Source organism: Bos indicus, chromosome 20 (genome assembly GCF_029378745.1).
Source record: "Bos indicus isolate NIAB-ARS_2022 breed Sahiwal x Tharparkar chromosome 20, NIAB-ARS_B.indTharparkar_mat_pri_1.0, whole genome shotgun sequence".
NCBI lineage: Eukaryota > Metazoa > Chordata > Mammalia > Artiodactyla > Bovidae > Bos > Bos indicus.
Genome location: NC_091779.1, coordinates 20,324,246 through 20,339,668, shown reverse-complemented (window position 1 = coordinate 20,339,668; position 15,423 = coordinate 20,324,246). Strand labels below are relative to the sequence as shown.

At 41.5% G+C, this 15,423-nt stretch overlaps 1 protein-coding gene across 2 annotated transcripts in view; it reads left to right on the top strand.

Annotated features, from left to right (window-relative positions):
* The window catches only part of RAB3C (RAB3C, member RAS oncogene family), a 302,198-nt gene extending 291,489 nt beyond the window's left edge, over window positions 1–10,709 (top strand). For both annotated transcript variants that reach the window (XM_070774655.1, XM_019983154.2), the window contains exon 5: window positions 2,704–10,709. In XM_070774655.1, the coding sequence (XP_070630756.1) occupies window positions 2,704–2,891 (188 nt within the window). In that variant the 3' untranslated portion in view covers window positions 2,892–10,709. The remainder of the gene's footprint in view (window positions 1–2,703) is intronic.
* The last annotated feature ends 4,714 nt before the right edge of the window (window positions 10,710–15,423 follow it).

The window sequence follows — 15,423 nt, the reverse complement described above, 5'->3', positions numbered from 1 at the left end:
CCAGAACCTTTCACGTATTTCTCTATAGACATACAGCTGTCCTGATGGCTACCTTGATGAACCTTAGGCAGCATAAAATACCAGAGTATCTTTGGGATCATTAAGAAAAGGTGTTTCACTTGGTTCACTGGGAGTGTTAAATCTAACTTTTTAAATTAATGGAAGTCTGTTATATCAGCACAGAACTTCCGATTCTACTGGAACCAAATGGTAGCCTCTGCAGAGTATCTGCAGGTGCTGGTGAATATTCATGTATATTTAAATGCCCACTGTGCCATTACTGGCTGGTCAAGTAAATGTCTGAGCAAAGTATTCAGCCATTTTGTGCCTCCATTTATTTCCTTACTGATAATGTGGAGAAAATACTGGCACCTGCCTCATAGATAAAACGTATAAAGTGCTTTAAATACTACTGTTCTACAGTAACTATCCAAATGTTAGTTTGTTATTCTTACTGTTGTTTGAATGAGCGTATTCTTTAATTACATAATTATTATATGATATAATTATAGCATATTCTGGTTTTCTTGGCACTTTTACATATATTTTCTCAATTGAGCTTAATGAGAGACAAATGTCATAAATAAGGATCATAAGAATAAAAACATGACTTTCTCATGATCATAAAGCCAGTAAATATTGCTCCTGTGGCCAAATCATCCCTCTCACCATAGGATGGTCCCTCCTCCAGCCACGCTGGATAAATGGAGGGCTATTATAACGTGGTGGTCTGTTCCTGGGGTTCCAGGCAACAGTCCAGACACTGAGGGCGCTCTGGCTGCTGGGATTGAGGGTCATTTTACTCACCTCAAGTTGTACACCAGCAGTAGCGTGCATCTCAAAGCCCAAATGAAAAGAATCACAGTTGGCAAAGGTTTTCATGGATCACTGTTTGTTTTATAATGGCCACATCTTTTATGATATCCTTCAATTTCAGTGCTTTCTCCCAATCGTGCTAATAAATAAAAGACATGTCACAGAAGAGAGAAAATTAAAACCTTTGGAGAAAAGACATTCTGTACTTGGCTACAAATTACCCTCCTGTTAAAACTGAGAAAATCCCCACAAGGATGCAAATATTTCTGACATCTAGGCAAGTGAGGATCTAAGCAATCACTTTTTTTCCAAAATCTGGATCACACTGTTGAAAGGTGAATGAGCTAGCCCAATAGACTGCAGATGTTAGAGAAGAGAATTCTTGTTAAGCCAGATAGCATTTTCTGTAAAGAAATGCAGAATTTAAGAGAGCTACATAAACACTATCTGGAGAGACTAATGAAAGGGAAATAAAAGCCAAAGAGGGCTTAAAATATTCACTTCTATTTTGTAAAACCTGTCTTAACTCATGCTGTTCCTTCAGCTCAAATCCTGTGCTTACTCACATTTAACAATAGACTACACAGTAACTAGAGAAATTCAAGTTCAGACATAGTCATCAATCTTAACCAAATCAGAAATTCTCACAAGAATTCCTTGTTGTTGTGTATCTCTAATAGTGCTTAAGAAAAGAAGTATTTCTAGGTTATAAGAGCAGTTTTGACACAGATGCAAAATATTAATCTGTTTTTTCTCATTTGGCCTCAGGAGCTGGGATGAAATCACATGATTTAATCACTCTGAATCCATGTGGTTCCTCGGAGATAGGGACAGATGTAACCAGAAGGATTTATAGGGTGTAAAATTCAGAATGGATTAGGAAAGCATTTCTGTGTTCAGCCCAATACATCCTAAATCAACATCCCCTGAATGGACCAGAGCAATCGCTGGCTGACCCAGTGGGGAGGTTGTCATGGCAACTGACTGGCACGCTCAGCCAGTGGAATGTGGCTGCAAACAATGGAGTGATAAGATTGCCTTCAGAGCAGAGTACTGAGGCTGCTTCTGCCCAGGTAGTGATGTATCAGTAGAAGCGTGAAACTCCCACTGCATTTGTCTACCATCTCGCACTTCTGGCAGCTCATTTGAATTTATCGTGTCCTTTCCCAGATGTTGATAAAAACACTGCTGCTGACAGACAACAGCAGCTCTGGAAAACCAGCGTCAGTAGCTAGATGCAGTGGTATACAAAGCCCTGGAGTGCTGTTAGATTAACAGCACTCAAATTTCCTAGAGGAGGTTGAAGCACACTTCAGGTAAAGCCAGTGATTCTTTAGCGCCACCTTGTGTCCAGTGAAATACTGGACATTTACCAAAGGCCTACCCTCCAATGCTTCACTAGGACAGACATGGAAAAAGTTAGGGCTACACTGTGGGAGTCCCTTTCACAGCAGAATACGAACATGACGTTCTCCTAAGCCTCAAATTAATGAAAAAATGAAAATAACTTTGGTAGAATCCGAAATGAAGAAAGAAAAAAAAAAGCCAAATAACCCCAGTCTTAGAAACGATTAGAAGCTACACGGTGATCTGGGGGTGGGGGGAAGAGATGACATGGACTCTGTGCTGAGGATTCTTCATGTTACTATTACCAACTCTTGCCAAGGTATTTTTTTGTCTAGAGAAGAATAAGGTGCAACGATCACTAATTCCACTTTGTACTGCTGTTCCTGGTTCATGGACAGCAGTATGTTCACATGACACCTCACACCTATCTCTCACCTAAACCACATCCACCAGTCACTGCCAGCCTCCCATGGCCACGTCCCATTTAATTTCAGCACACATAGGAAATGATCAAGCTGTGTTTCTGTGTGTTTCTTCCAGGATTTGAATTTTTTGAAACAAGTGCCAAGGATAACATTAATGTCAAGCAGACATTTGAGCGTCTCGTGGATATCATCTGTGACAAGATGTCCGAGAGCCTGGAGACAGATCCAGCCATCACTGCCGCCAAGCAGAACACAAGACTCAAGGAAACGCCTCCTCCACCGCAGCCCAACTGTGGCTGCTAGTGTCCCCCGTACAGGCAGCGCCAGAGGGCTTGGTTGCTAAAAACAGCATTTATAAATGATTGATTAGCCTTCATTTATACTGCCTAATAACTATTTGAGGGAAATCTTTGCTATCAGTGGCTCGAACGTGCGTTCAATTCTGGGGAGAGTCCCTGTGTTAATATGTGGTGAATATGTGATCTTAACTTTGTAAGGACTATCCATCTATAAACATCTGGTATTTGCATGTGATTTGTTATTGTCTTCTAGACTTTTTGTTTCAGATTTCTTAGATTAAGCTACTGCTGGGACTTCTGATTATAATTTCATACAACTGACTTTTGTGCCATGGGTTCAAATTATGCGATTCACTTGTAGGTATGATAACCAAGAATTTGGTTGTGTGTGTGGTATGGGCAGGGGATGATCGTAGGATACCTTATTTGCTTTACTCTCAATTGAAAAAATCAAGTGGAAATATTACTCATGATGAGGGAGACTTGTGAGTCTGATTGGTTTATGGTTCAGGTTTCTATCTTTCAATGTTATTAATAACTGAGAAGATCACTGACTATAAAGAAACAAAAATATTCTTTAAGGCCCTCACACATTTCCTAAGAGATGAATATTGACTTGACTGGAACTAGATTTCAACAGTAGTTTTAGTTTGGATGTTTAAAAAAGCAATTCCTAACCCAGGACTGCTCCACCCAACATTCTAAATATTTGAGGGCACTGACAGACTGAAGTGTCTGTTCAATGTGTTATATACCAAGTATCTTAATCCAGAATGAAAAGTGTAGGATTCCAAGGCCTGAGTTTCCCCCATGGCGTATACCACCACAACTTTCTGGAACCATCATCAACCCTTGGAACAGAGGTTAAGTGGAAGCTTGTTAGAGTCTCTCTTCCCATAGGATGTAGACTTGCTTCCCAAACCACTGCCTTCTGCTCACACCTTCCCAGGTTTTTTTACCTGGTTAGAAGTCATTTAAGTAGTATCTCCATGGTTCTCAGGTTGAAGAAAAGCAACTATCATCTCTAATCTTTTTAACTCCAAGTATTTATACTTTTAAGGTATATCCCACTCTGTAAGCTTTTATCCACGCTTAAGGGACTCAGAGGCCACTCTTTGGAGCTGAGGATTACAGAAATATCTTAGGATGCCATAAGCAAATTGAAGAGAGAAAGGAAATCATTTGAATACCCAGATTCTTTCTCCTAAATTTCTCGAGGACCTTATACAGTGAACAAGCAAACCAATCCCACCGGCGAGTCTAAATGAGCAAAAAAAAAAAAAGAGGTATAGTATCTGTATCACTGCCCAGCATGGGTCACAGCTAGGACTTTAAGAAGGGACACAACGGCATATTTGTAAGGACAGTTCCATTAGGGGAACGTTCCTCTCTTGTGGTGATCATGTTTTCTCTTTTAAAAAATAGAGAAACTTCCCACAAAATGTTGAGTGCAAGATGTTTAAGCCAAGATATTTATAGGGAAAGATGCATATATCTAAAGAGGTCTCTGGAGAATAAATGCCTGCAAGTCAGGGAAGTAGAGCACATATATTACTAGTAAGTTAGAAGATGAAAATTACAGGAGAAGGTATTTGGGCTCTCTTAAGCATATCCACATTTTTATTATGTCTCATCTTCATAGCTTAAAATCTACTAATTGGCAGAGTAAGTTTTCACTTTGGCACTCTGCAGGGTAGGCCTTAGTGAAGACAGGAAGACATTAATGCTTTATTAGATTTTAATAGGGCAAACCAGCTTCAAAAACCACAGAAATTAAACTGAAGGGAAGCGAGGGAAGGTGGGGGCCATCAAAGCAAATTTGTTTGCAACAGAGGCCTGTTTGCATGATATTGTAATATTTCTATAACCTAGACTAGAAAATGGCCATGTTAAATAGTACAGCTGTTAAGCTGACTTTTCCAGTTTAACACGAAGCAATAGAACCAGGAACACCTTCCCATCCCCTCTTAGCCCTGATCTCACATACATTCATACAGATGTCAAGGATCTAAATATACTAAGTAGGATGTCTCGGATGGCTTTTGCAGAAGGCCCTTGATATGTGTAATATTGTAAAATGGAAAGCAAAATCAGAGGGTAGAAAATTGGAAGGAAAGTTGAGTTTTACCCTCTTGTCAACACTTTCCCCAAAAAGCTAATTCTATTAGAACTGGCCCTAGAACCAGAAGACCTAACCCAAGTACCCATGTACACAGTGTCAAACATACCAAAGTTGTGCTACTTTATGCCAGTCAGGGGAGCTTAACACAACTGGTCCAGGTGTCAGTGCTGAGGAACATTCAACAATTTCTATTTTCCAGACCTCAGTGGAAGCAGAGCCTTCCTAATTGATTTGAAAGTCAGTCTGAAGCTCTCACCCTGATATGAATTTCACCAAGCCAGAAGCTTCCAGAAAGGGTTGAGCACCAATGCTCCTGCTATATGAAGCACGTGGAAAGAGAGAAAAGTCCTCTATTCCTAATCTCATCAAGAGATCTTGGCTTTAAAATCAAATTTGGCAAAAAAGAACCAGTCCAGGATTAACTAAGTAAACTTCTATTGGCATCAAGCTATATTACTTATAACACTGTAATTCCAAGGTTTTTCAGCCTCTGGCCATCATGCATGTGAACGTATATAAACACACACATGCATGCAATACCTCCCATATTCTCTCCATCTGCCAACAGCCTGAATAACCACAGATCATTTTTCACTAATTGCCTAACTAAATCTGTATTCAGAAGCACAAAGACATCTTACAGAGTGTTAGTGTGTAAGTTGTAGACAACCATCTTTTAGCCTCAATGCAGTTCAATTAGTGTTTCCAGTATGAATTTGTCTTCCTCTGCCACTCATCACCCCATCTCTCTGATTACTTTTATAATCAAACCTTGATTGTTTTGAGCAGATATTTCCATGAGCTTTGGTTTGGGGACTTCCTTTCTTTTCTAAATGTAAATGAAAAATTGGACTGGAAATTATTTCCTCTGCATAGTCATTCATGGAGTAGATCTGCATTTCAGCTTCTGGGGATGTGAGTAGATATAGAAGGTACATGGAATTTGAGTCCTAGGATGGCAGTTTACAAGTTAGCACTGTATGTCTGGGCTCCTAAGAAGAACTGCTTTAAGTCAGTGAATTAATTCATTGTCACTGCCCTCCGTGAACAGCTTCCACTGCCTTGAACTTCTAACCTCCTCCTTAGGTTCACTTAAAATCATTACCCCCTGCTGCCTAATAAGTAAGTGCCAAGATTTTTATTTGGAAAGGGAACTATGATGATGCCTTTGGCTATAGAGAAAGCTGCATCAGTGTTACATTAAATGCGAACTATAAATTCTATTAAAGTACAACCCCAATTATATAAGACATCTATATTCGCCACAAATAAATATCTATTTCAGCTACTTAACTCTTATCCAGATTAATTACAGTTCTTTGGTTCAACACAGTGGTTATCTTTCAGGAACCAACTTAAACTTCCAATTTTAGCTACGTCTATGCTGACAATACTTTCAGGGATGCAATGTTTTTTGTTTTTTTAAGTAAAACACATGTCTACTGTTAACTTCCATGAAACAACATTAATTTCAGAGCATGGTAGTTGGTCATCAGGGCTCACTGTGATGTGTTTTATCTGATGTGTATCTTCGTGCTTACTGAGGATGCGCTGTACCAGTCTTCAGTCAACCATGTGGCATTTGCGGAACTATACTGAAAATGTATCCAGACTCTCCCAAGCTATACCAAGGCAGAGGTAGCAGCTGCATATGAAAAACTAATCTACGTCTTAAAGTCATGACTAAAACCCTTCCAAGCCAAAAAGAGTCTAATCATTTTCATATGCTCCATCAGAAGTTTTGGTGGGGTACACTTGGAGGCGGTCTGCCTTTCTGTCTGGAGAAGCCTGTTTTTCTGAATGACAGTGCGCGTGCCTGGTAGCTAGAACTCTTTGATCCTTCATGTGTGTACTCACTCAGTGTGCCGGGTCGGGGTGCCGCGTGAGCAGCCAGACCCACGTGGCCTTTCTAATCACCCCCTGGAAGCGCAGCCTCTCCAGCTCTGCTTGGCTTTGTCCATTTGAGTAAACTACCTGTGCTTTAGGGGTCTGCCAGTAAAGTGGTGAAGTCTTTCTGATGAGCTGAACCATTAGGGTCAGCTTTTTAGAGTCCTTTGTATTTTAGGTAGCTTTTGATCAAAGCCAATCAAAGACGTAAACCTGTTTTATATTCTGAAACAAACTGGGAAAACCTGGATAAAAGATGAAGCTTATAACCAGGAAAAAAAGTCTTGATTATCTCTACAGTGCACCTACAGCGTTCCAGATTCCAGAAAGAGTCCCGTGGGGGGGCAAAAACATGTCTGGAGAATTTATTTAAAATATATCCACCTATTGTTACTTCATAAATAAATATTTTTGGTTTCTTAAAAATCTTTACAGGAATGCGACACACTAATCAAATACTTCCCTTAAATGGATTAAGCTATTTATATTTGGGCCACAAGAGTATTGCCCCTCCCAGAACATACACACTCAAACACACTTTTCTATGAAGGAGAAGTTCCATCTATGGTGCTTTCTCAGTGCCAGGGAAAAGGAAGCTTTACTATGCTCGAGCTGGAACTGGCATTTCCTTTTAAAAGGTCTACAAAATAGATTGTTCACACTGACTAGATTTGTGTGTCTGTGCACAGAACTAATTTCCATTAAAAGGAAAGGATAGAGAGGATATAGTTTGCAAACGTTCTAGGGAAAAGAAATTATTGCAATGTCTTTGTCAGAGTTTGAGTATTAAAATCAGACCATTGAGACAGTGGACAAATTGAGCTTTCTATTTACAGTTCTCTGTTCTAGTTCCTGATTTTTTATCATTTTAATTTTTTCAAGCACTACCCCTACAGAATTACAGACCAAAAACGGGAAATGAGACTTAAGTTTCACTGTTTACCTTCCATTGATACATTACTGTAACTGTAACCAGTCATTACTTGCTGCAATGAGGATGGGGCATGGGAGGGGGTTACCTGTGTATTTTGTTCACCTGTGTTCATACTTTCCTTCACTGTGGACAACTGAGAGTTGGCTGTGGCTTTATTTCTTAATGGAAATGTTTCCATGCTTATGTTGTTTGGCACTAAGGGTTGCTTAGGTTCATGAACGCTGTTCTTAAAGATGCAGATGGTACGCGAGCCACAGACACCTGGCCTTTCAGGGACGCGAGCGAGCTTACATCTGTCTAGGGTTCCATGCTCCTCGTGAAAGTGAAGTCTGGGGGTTGTTTGCTGTCTTGGTATGATGGTTTTCCATACATGTTCTCATCATCCCTAGGATATGTGCTGAATGAAAACTTCCTGTTAATTCCTGTTAATATATTGTTAATGTCAGACGTGATGTGATACCGTTGACCTGTCCAAATGTACAACTATTTAATGGTGTTTGTAGAACTGAAATGTCTTAAATGTTGCATGAAATATGTTGTAAAAAATAGATTTGTTTTCTATTTTTCAACACCTCAGAATTGAGGGTTCATGGGCCAATAAGTGCAATATTTAATGACTTACTCAGTGTATATAAACTAGTATGAAAGAGTGAATTATAATGAATGTGTGAGATGCTTTGATGGCTGTTTGACTTGCTCAAATTATTTCTTGTAGCTGTATTTGTCTAGTGGTGCGATTTATACAGTAAATACCTTATTGGTGTCATGTGAAACTCTTCTGTGCCTACTTCAAAGTATGTTTTATTCCTAATTAAGACCAAACATTTAGTATCTGCGAATATATGTCAATCTTGCCTTTTAGAATTGTGGGTTTTATTTTCAAGACAGAATGGCTGTTAGTTTATTTTAAATAAGTGTTCCCTTCTTTAGTTACAAATTCTCCTGAAGCTTTTTTTCTCCTGGAGCCTTTTATAAGAGGTTAATTTAGAAACCTAAGAAAAAATATGCACATAAGTCATTTTTATTTTTCTCTGAAATGTTGATCCCATGTTCTGTCTACTAAGAATTTTCACTCATAGTTGTGTGTAAATTTTATTGTTAACCCTGTATTCTGTTTGCAAATTACACACTGTCAGTCCTGGAAACTCTAAGATATTGATTTCTTTTTATGTTGTTGTTATATTCACTTTCAATTCTCAATTGTCCACACTGATAATATAAAAGAAACAAGTCAAAACCCTTAAATCATTTTGGTATATCATCATAAACTCATATATTCATGCTCAAACCCCCTTGATTAGTCTCATAATTTGTGGTCTACAACTTCACTGAGATGGAAAATCAAGAAGTTAGGCCTGGTTGCTGGATTACCAAAAACTGTGTTTATAAATACGAAGTTTCAAGTAGGACAATTATCTTAAACTCCTATTTGCCATTTCGATTTTTAAGGCAAAGCACTCATTTTAATATTGTGGTTTGCTTTTTCATTTAGTTAGAGTAAATCATAATACCCTTGGGAAGAAAAGTTACATTTTTCACTAAAAATGATGAAGGGCAGTTGGTTTTACATGACCATGACCCTCAGTACATCATAGAAAGCCTTCAGTTCTCTCTATGGCAGTTGCCTGAAATTGACATGTGAAGATGTGCCAATCACATAAAATGGCTTTGGGCCACCACCAGTGATATGTAGCCCTATTTTACATGTGATAGATAAAATTTTGTGCTCATCTTTCACACCCACTGACGAAATAGAGGTGGGTGGAACAGGGAGATTAGAGATGACTTTGTGCCAAATTAAAAAAAGAAAATGTAAGCAGGTAGCCAACATGAGAATGATAATTTAAGGGTGTTTAAATGTTTACTTATCAACAGTTACCAAATAGCACTAGCTCAGTGCTGGGGGAATCAAACATGGAAGAGGTATGGCTCTGGCCCCTAATAAGCTTACTGACTGAAGCACAAGGAACAAAATGCCAGGATATAATCTAAATGCTACATTATGTCAGGATCCAGGAACACAGAGAATGGGAGACCTATAAAAACAGGAGGAGTCAAGAAGGGCTCCACTAAAGAGGTGAGACATGACAAGAGAATTAGAGGAGACTGTGCCAGGCAAACGAATGGGGAAGGTTGCAGTTTGCCCCCTGAATGGAAGGGTGACAGAGCTGGCAGCTAGAGATCATTGTTTTTCTCCAGAGAACCAGACTGGCCCTCAGAAACCCCACAGATTGCCCCAGTTTGGCTCTGTGTTTTTGTCCCTATGAGGAAGATGAACTATAGCATCATCATATTCCTTGGTGCTGCTGAGCAGCCCTAGATTCGTTCCAAACACAGACTGATTTGAAGCTCGTTAGAAGCGCTGTTGTAGACACTTTGCCCATGCACCAAACACAAGGCACTGTCGAGGCCAACGTCAACCAGGCAGATGTGTGCCCAGAGATTTTTCTGTGGTTTCATGTTTCCCGTAAAGAGAGTTGGGGAAGTGCATAGATGAAGACCTTCCTTTGTAACCAGGCACTTTCGGCTTCTCCTCAGTGACTGCACTGTGGAGCTCTTCTTGAGAAAAAATTGAGTAACAGCTTAATGCTTTCATATAGTGATCGTGATTTTATCTGAAAACTACTGCTGCACAGCAATTATCGTGACTCTTCATGTGTCCACAGGAGCTTCTGTCTGGGTTTAAAGCTATAAAGTGTATTCACATTGTGAAGTTTTAATTCTCTTTATTGAAATTAATTGTGTAAGAACTGTATGTGCTCTATTAGGTATTAAGTTTGTATGTGAATTCTGTATAGAAAGTGGTTTTTGTTCTTTGAGTTAATCTTGTTTTATTTTTTGGAGATTACAATAAATATCTAAGAGACTATATTCCTGAATTTCTCAGTCTTGGTCTGAGAACTTTTTTTCACCTCCCTTCAATTTGTATTATTTTTGATCCTAGGATGCCTATTTCCAATTTGGTCCCCTTCTCGTCTACAATCCTAGGTGCAGTACTGAGCTTGAACTAGAGACAAAGTGAATGTATTTTTATCAGGACATGAGTTCGATCCCTGGTCGGGAAACTAAGACCCCACTTGCCGAGAGACAATTAAACCCACACGCTCTGGAGCCCACTCTCTACAACTAGAGAAGCCCGTGCACCACGACATAGAGCCCAGCAAAGACCCAGCACAGCTGACATAAAAGTGGCTCAGTAGTGGTGACGAGTACAGGATACACAATTCAGAAGGTAGGTAATGGGGACCAATAAGATTTGAAGAGTGAGAACCAGAAACTGACGGACGCTGACATTCCTGGCTCAGCTGATTAAGTACATATGAGTCCACTAAGTACATATTAATCAGCTGATTAAATACATATTAGTTCCATTACCTAAAAGACAAAGCATAGGTTCTGGTTCAAAATGGTGGCATAGAAGATCCTGAACTCACTTCATCCCATGAACATACTGAATCTGCAGCTACATATCGAAAACCTTCCTCTGGAAAAAACAGAAATTACCTGAGCAACCCTTACACATTGAGCAAATTAAAAGACAAAAAAGCAAAGCAGGTAAGAGAAGCTGAGACACAATCTCACCGTAAACTCCATCCTGGATGTGATGTCCACAATCAGGAGGGAACTTCTCCATGTGGAGCACAGGGTTTGAATCCCACATCAGGTACCCCAACTCATGGAATATGCATCTGAGATAAACCCCCAAACACCTAGCTTTTAAAGTCAATGGGGATCACATCCAAAAGACTCAAAGTGCATAGCAAATGAGAAAGAAAGTGAAGTCGAAAGCGAAGTCCCTCAGTCGTGTCAGACTCTTTGTGACCCCATGGATTGTAGCTTACCAGGCTTTTGTCTTTCCAGGCAAGAATTTTGGAGTAGGTTGACATTTCCTTCTCCAGGGGATCTTCCTGACCCAGGGATCGAACCCAGGTCTCCCACATTGTAGGCAGACACTTTACTGTCTGAGCCACCAGGGAAGGCCTTTAAAGTCAACAGGGATCACATCCATAAGACCCAAAGTGCATAGCAAATGAGAAACAACCCATAAAGAATTTCTGGGCTCTGACTCACTCGCCTCAGAGACCAGCATGGAGGCAATCAACTGAGAGGAGCCCACACTCTTATCTGCTGAGAAGCAGATAAGCCTCTTCACATAAAGTGTTAGGCTGGGGGGCAGGTATCTAGTTTAACACACATCAGGAGGCCTGACAAGGTACTCCCTGGGGACAGGCTGGCGGGCACCATCTCTGTGCTGGCTCTCTCCCATTCTCCAGCTCACCTTTATCTCTTAGAAAGGAGCTTTTACCCTTCTCTGGCACCCTGCTTTGCGCCACTGCTGCCCAGGTAACACCTCCAAAGCACCTGGCTCTGGTGGCCACTGGAGCTCAAGTTTGAGGGTCCTAAAATATAATGGAGAAAGAGTTCTTACATGGCTGCCACTCCCAGAGCACAGCAAGAGGCAACAGACTGAGGAACCCCTCATTTCTGTGAAAGCGGTCAACTAGCTTACCTTCAGGGCTATGGCCTGCGGGGCAGGTTTCTAACTAAACAAACAGCTAAGAGCTCCATGAAATCTCCAGGAACCTCAGAAGACAGGCTCCATCTCTGGGCTCTCCCTCTGCCACACCCCAAGAGGAGGGCTCCTTCATGTGCCTGATGTCCAGGTTTTACGTCTAGGGCCTTGGTTTTTGTGGTTGCCACCAGGGAAAGCCCCTTGACTGCCTGGCAATCAAACCAGCAGGGCTTGCTTCCCCAAGTTCCAGGGGCTGGTGATAAACAGAGCAACGGTTCTTGGCAAGCTTCCACTCCCCGAGGCACTGTGCAGACAGCAGACTGAAACGCCCCTCCCGTCTTTATGGAACAGACGTCTTTTTGCTTTTTCTGGAGCTTCCGCCTGGGGAACAGGCTTCCAGTTTGTTACATGTCTAGGGCCTAACGGAGGGGCTTTCCATGGACAGAAGCCACTGGACTCCATCTCTCAAGTCCAGCTCTCCCTCTGCCTTGCTCTAAGCCACTGATATCTTTTCTAAAGGACTCAACTAGCACCCTAATTTCTGCAACTGCCAGCCACAAGATGTCTTAATTGCATGGCTCTGTGGCCAGTGAAAGTTATGTGTACAGTCACATAAGACTATATATTTGTGTATTTTAAAAGTTGCTGCCTAAGGGTCTGACTTCTAATACGCTTCTGTACAGTCAAAGCTTGGTTTTTCCAGTGGTCATGTATGGATGTGAGATTTGGACCATGAAGAAGGCTGAGTGCCGAAGAAATGATGCTTTTGAAATGTGGTCCTGGAGAAGACTCTTGAGAGTCCCTTGGACTGCAAGGAAATCAAACCAGTCAATCCTAAAGGAGATCAAGCCTGAGTATTCATTAGAAGAAGAGATGCTGAAGCTCCAATACCTTGGCTACCTGATGCAAAGAGCCGGAAAAAAGACCCTGATGCTGGGAAAGATTGAGGGCAGGAGGAGAAGAGGGCAACTGAGGTTGGACGGCATCACTGATTCAACGGACATGAGTTTGAGCAAATTCCAGGAGACAGTGAAGGACAGGGAAGCCTGGCATGCTGCAGTTCATAGGGTCTCAAAGAGTCAGACACAACTTAGTGAGTGAACAACAACAATACAAAATAAAATGTAAAATATGACATCAAGAACATAAAATGAAATGGGATAGATTAAAATGTAGAGCTTTAGATGCATTTGAACTTAAGTTGTTAAAAACTTGCTGTGCTGTGCTTAGTCACTCAGTCATGTCTGACTCTCTGCAACCAGCCAGGCTCCTCTGTCCATTGGAATTTTCCAGGCAAGAATACTGGAATAGGTTGCCATGCCCTGCTCCAGGGGATCTTCCCAACCCAGGGATTGAACCGGCATCTCTTAGGTCTCAAGCACTGGCAGGCTGTTTACCACTAGCACCACCTGGGAAGCCCCAAAATGAAAGTTGCTCAGTCATGTCCGACTCTTTGAGACCCCATGGACTATACAGTCCATGGAATTCTCCAGGCCAGAATACTTGAGTGGGTAATCATTCCCTTCTCCAGGGGATCTTCCCGACCCAGGAATCAAGCCAGGGTCTCCTACATTGCAGGTGGATTCTTTACCAATTGAGCTATCAGGGAAGCCCATGTCCATGAGTAAACCTCTTTGGCCTTCAAAGCCAAATGCTCTGGGGGCTCTCTTTCTAGTGCAGGACCTCCAGACTGGAGAGTCTGATATGGGGTTCAGACCTCTCACTCCTTTGGGAGAACCTCTGCAATTGTAATTATTCTCCTGTTTGTGAAACCTTCTACTCCAGGGATATGGGATTTGACTATATCACAATTCTGTCCCTCTTCATCTTATTTGTAGAAGATCCTTTCTTATAGGCTCTGGAATTCTGCATCAATGGTTGTTCTGCAAATAGTCGTGATTTGGGGGTGCCTGTGAGAGGAGGTGAGCTCAGGGTCTTTCTACTCCATCATCTTGCACAGTCTCCCCAGCTCTTGTAATTTCTTAAGTGATATTACCCTTATGCTCTTATTTGTTGTACTGAGATAAGCCTGAGTGGGCTTCTGGGTGGATGTTGGTCACCAGAAGGACCAAGCCAGGATTAGAACTTTGGCATTTTCAGCCCCACTCCTCATCCTCCAGAGAGGGGAGGGGTAGTAGAAATGGAGTTAACAATTGCTCGGGCCCATGTGGGGAAGCCTCCATAAAATCCCACGAGTACAGAGTTTGGCAATCTTCCAGACTGGTGAACACATGGAGGTGCTAGGAGAGTGGCATGCCCAGAGAGGGCATGAAGCTCTGTATTCCTTCCCACAGACATTTTTCGACTCATGTCTTCCATCTGGATGTTCAACCACATCCTTCAACATATCCTGGTAAAAAGTAAAACATTTCCAAGTTCTGTAAGCCTCTCCAGCAAACTAATTAAACATGAGGAAGGGGTCATTGCAACTTCCAATCAACAGCCACTTTGTCAAAAGCCCAGGTGACAACCTGAGTTGGCAACTAGTGTCTAAAGTAGGGGGGAGGGGGGAGTCTTGTGGGACTGAGCACTTAACTTATGGGACTTGATGCTATCCAAGTAGTTATCTAGACACTAGTTGCAAATCTGGGCTTCACTGGTAGCTCAGCTGGTAAAGAATCCACCTGCAATGTGGAAGACTGGGTTGGATCCCTGGGTTGGGCAGATGACAACCCACTCTAGTATTCTTACCTGGAGAATCCCATGGACAGAGGAATCTGGCAGGCTACAATCCATGAGGTCACAAAGAGTTGGACACAACTGAGCGACTAAGCACACAGGACACCCAGCTGCTGAAAATTACTTGGTGTGGGGAAAAACGTCCACACATCTGGTGACCATAAGTGAAGCGTCTTTTATGAGAAGCAACAGAGATTCACAGGGAAGAACTCATAGTAGGGAAGAACTGAGATTTTTTCCTACAGTGGAAGGAGGAAAACTGAGTTTTTCTATAACATTGCCAAAGGAAATAAAACAGGACGTTGAAGAGCTATATGCACTCCCATGCTTACTGCAGTATTAAAGCCAAGACATAGAAACTAGCTAAATATTCATGAATGGATAAAAAATATGTGGAATAT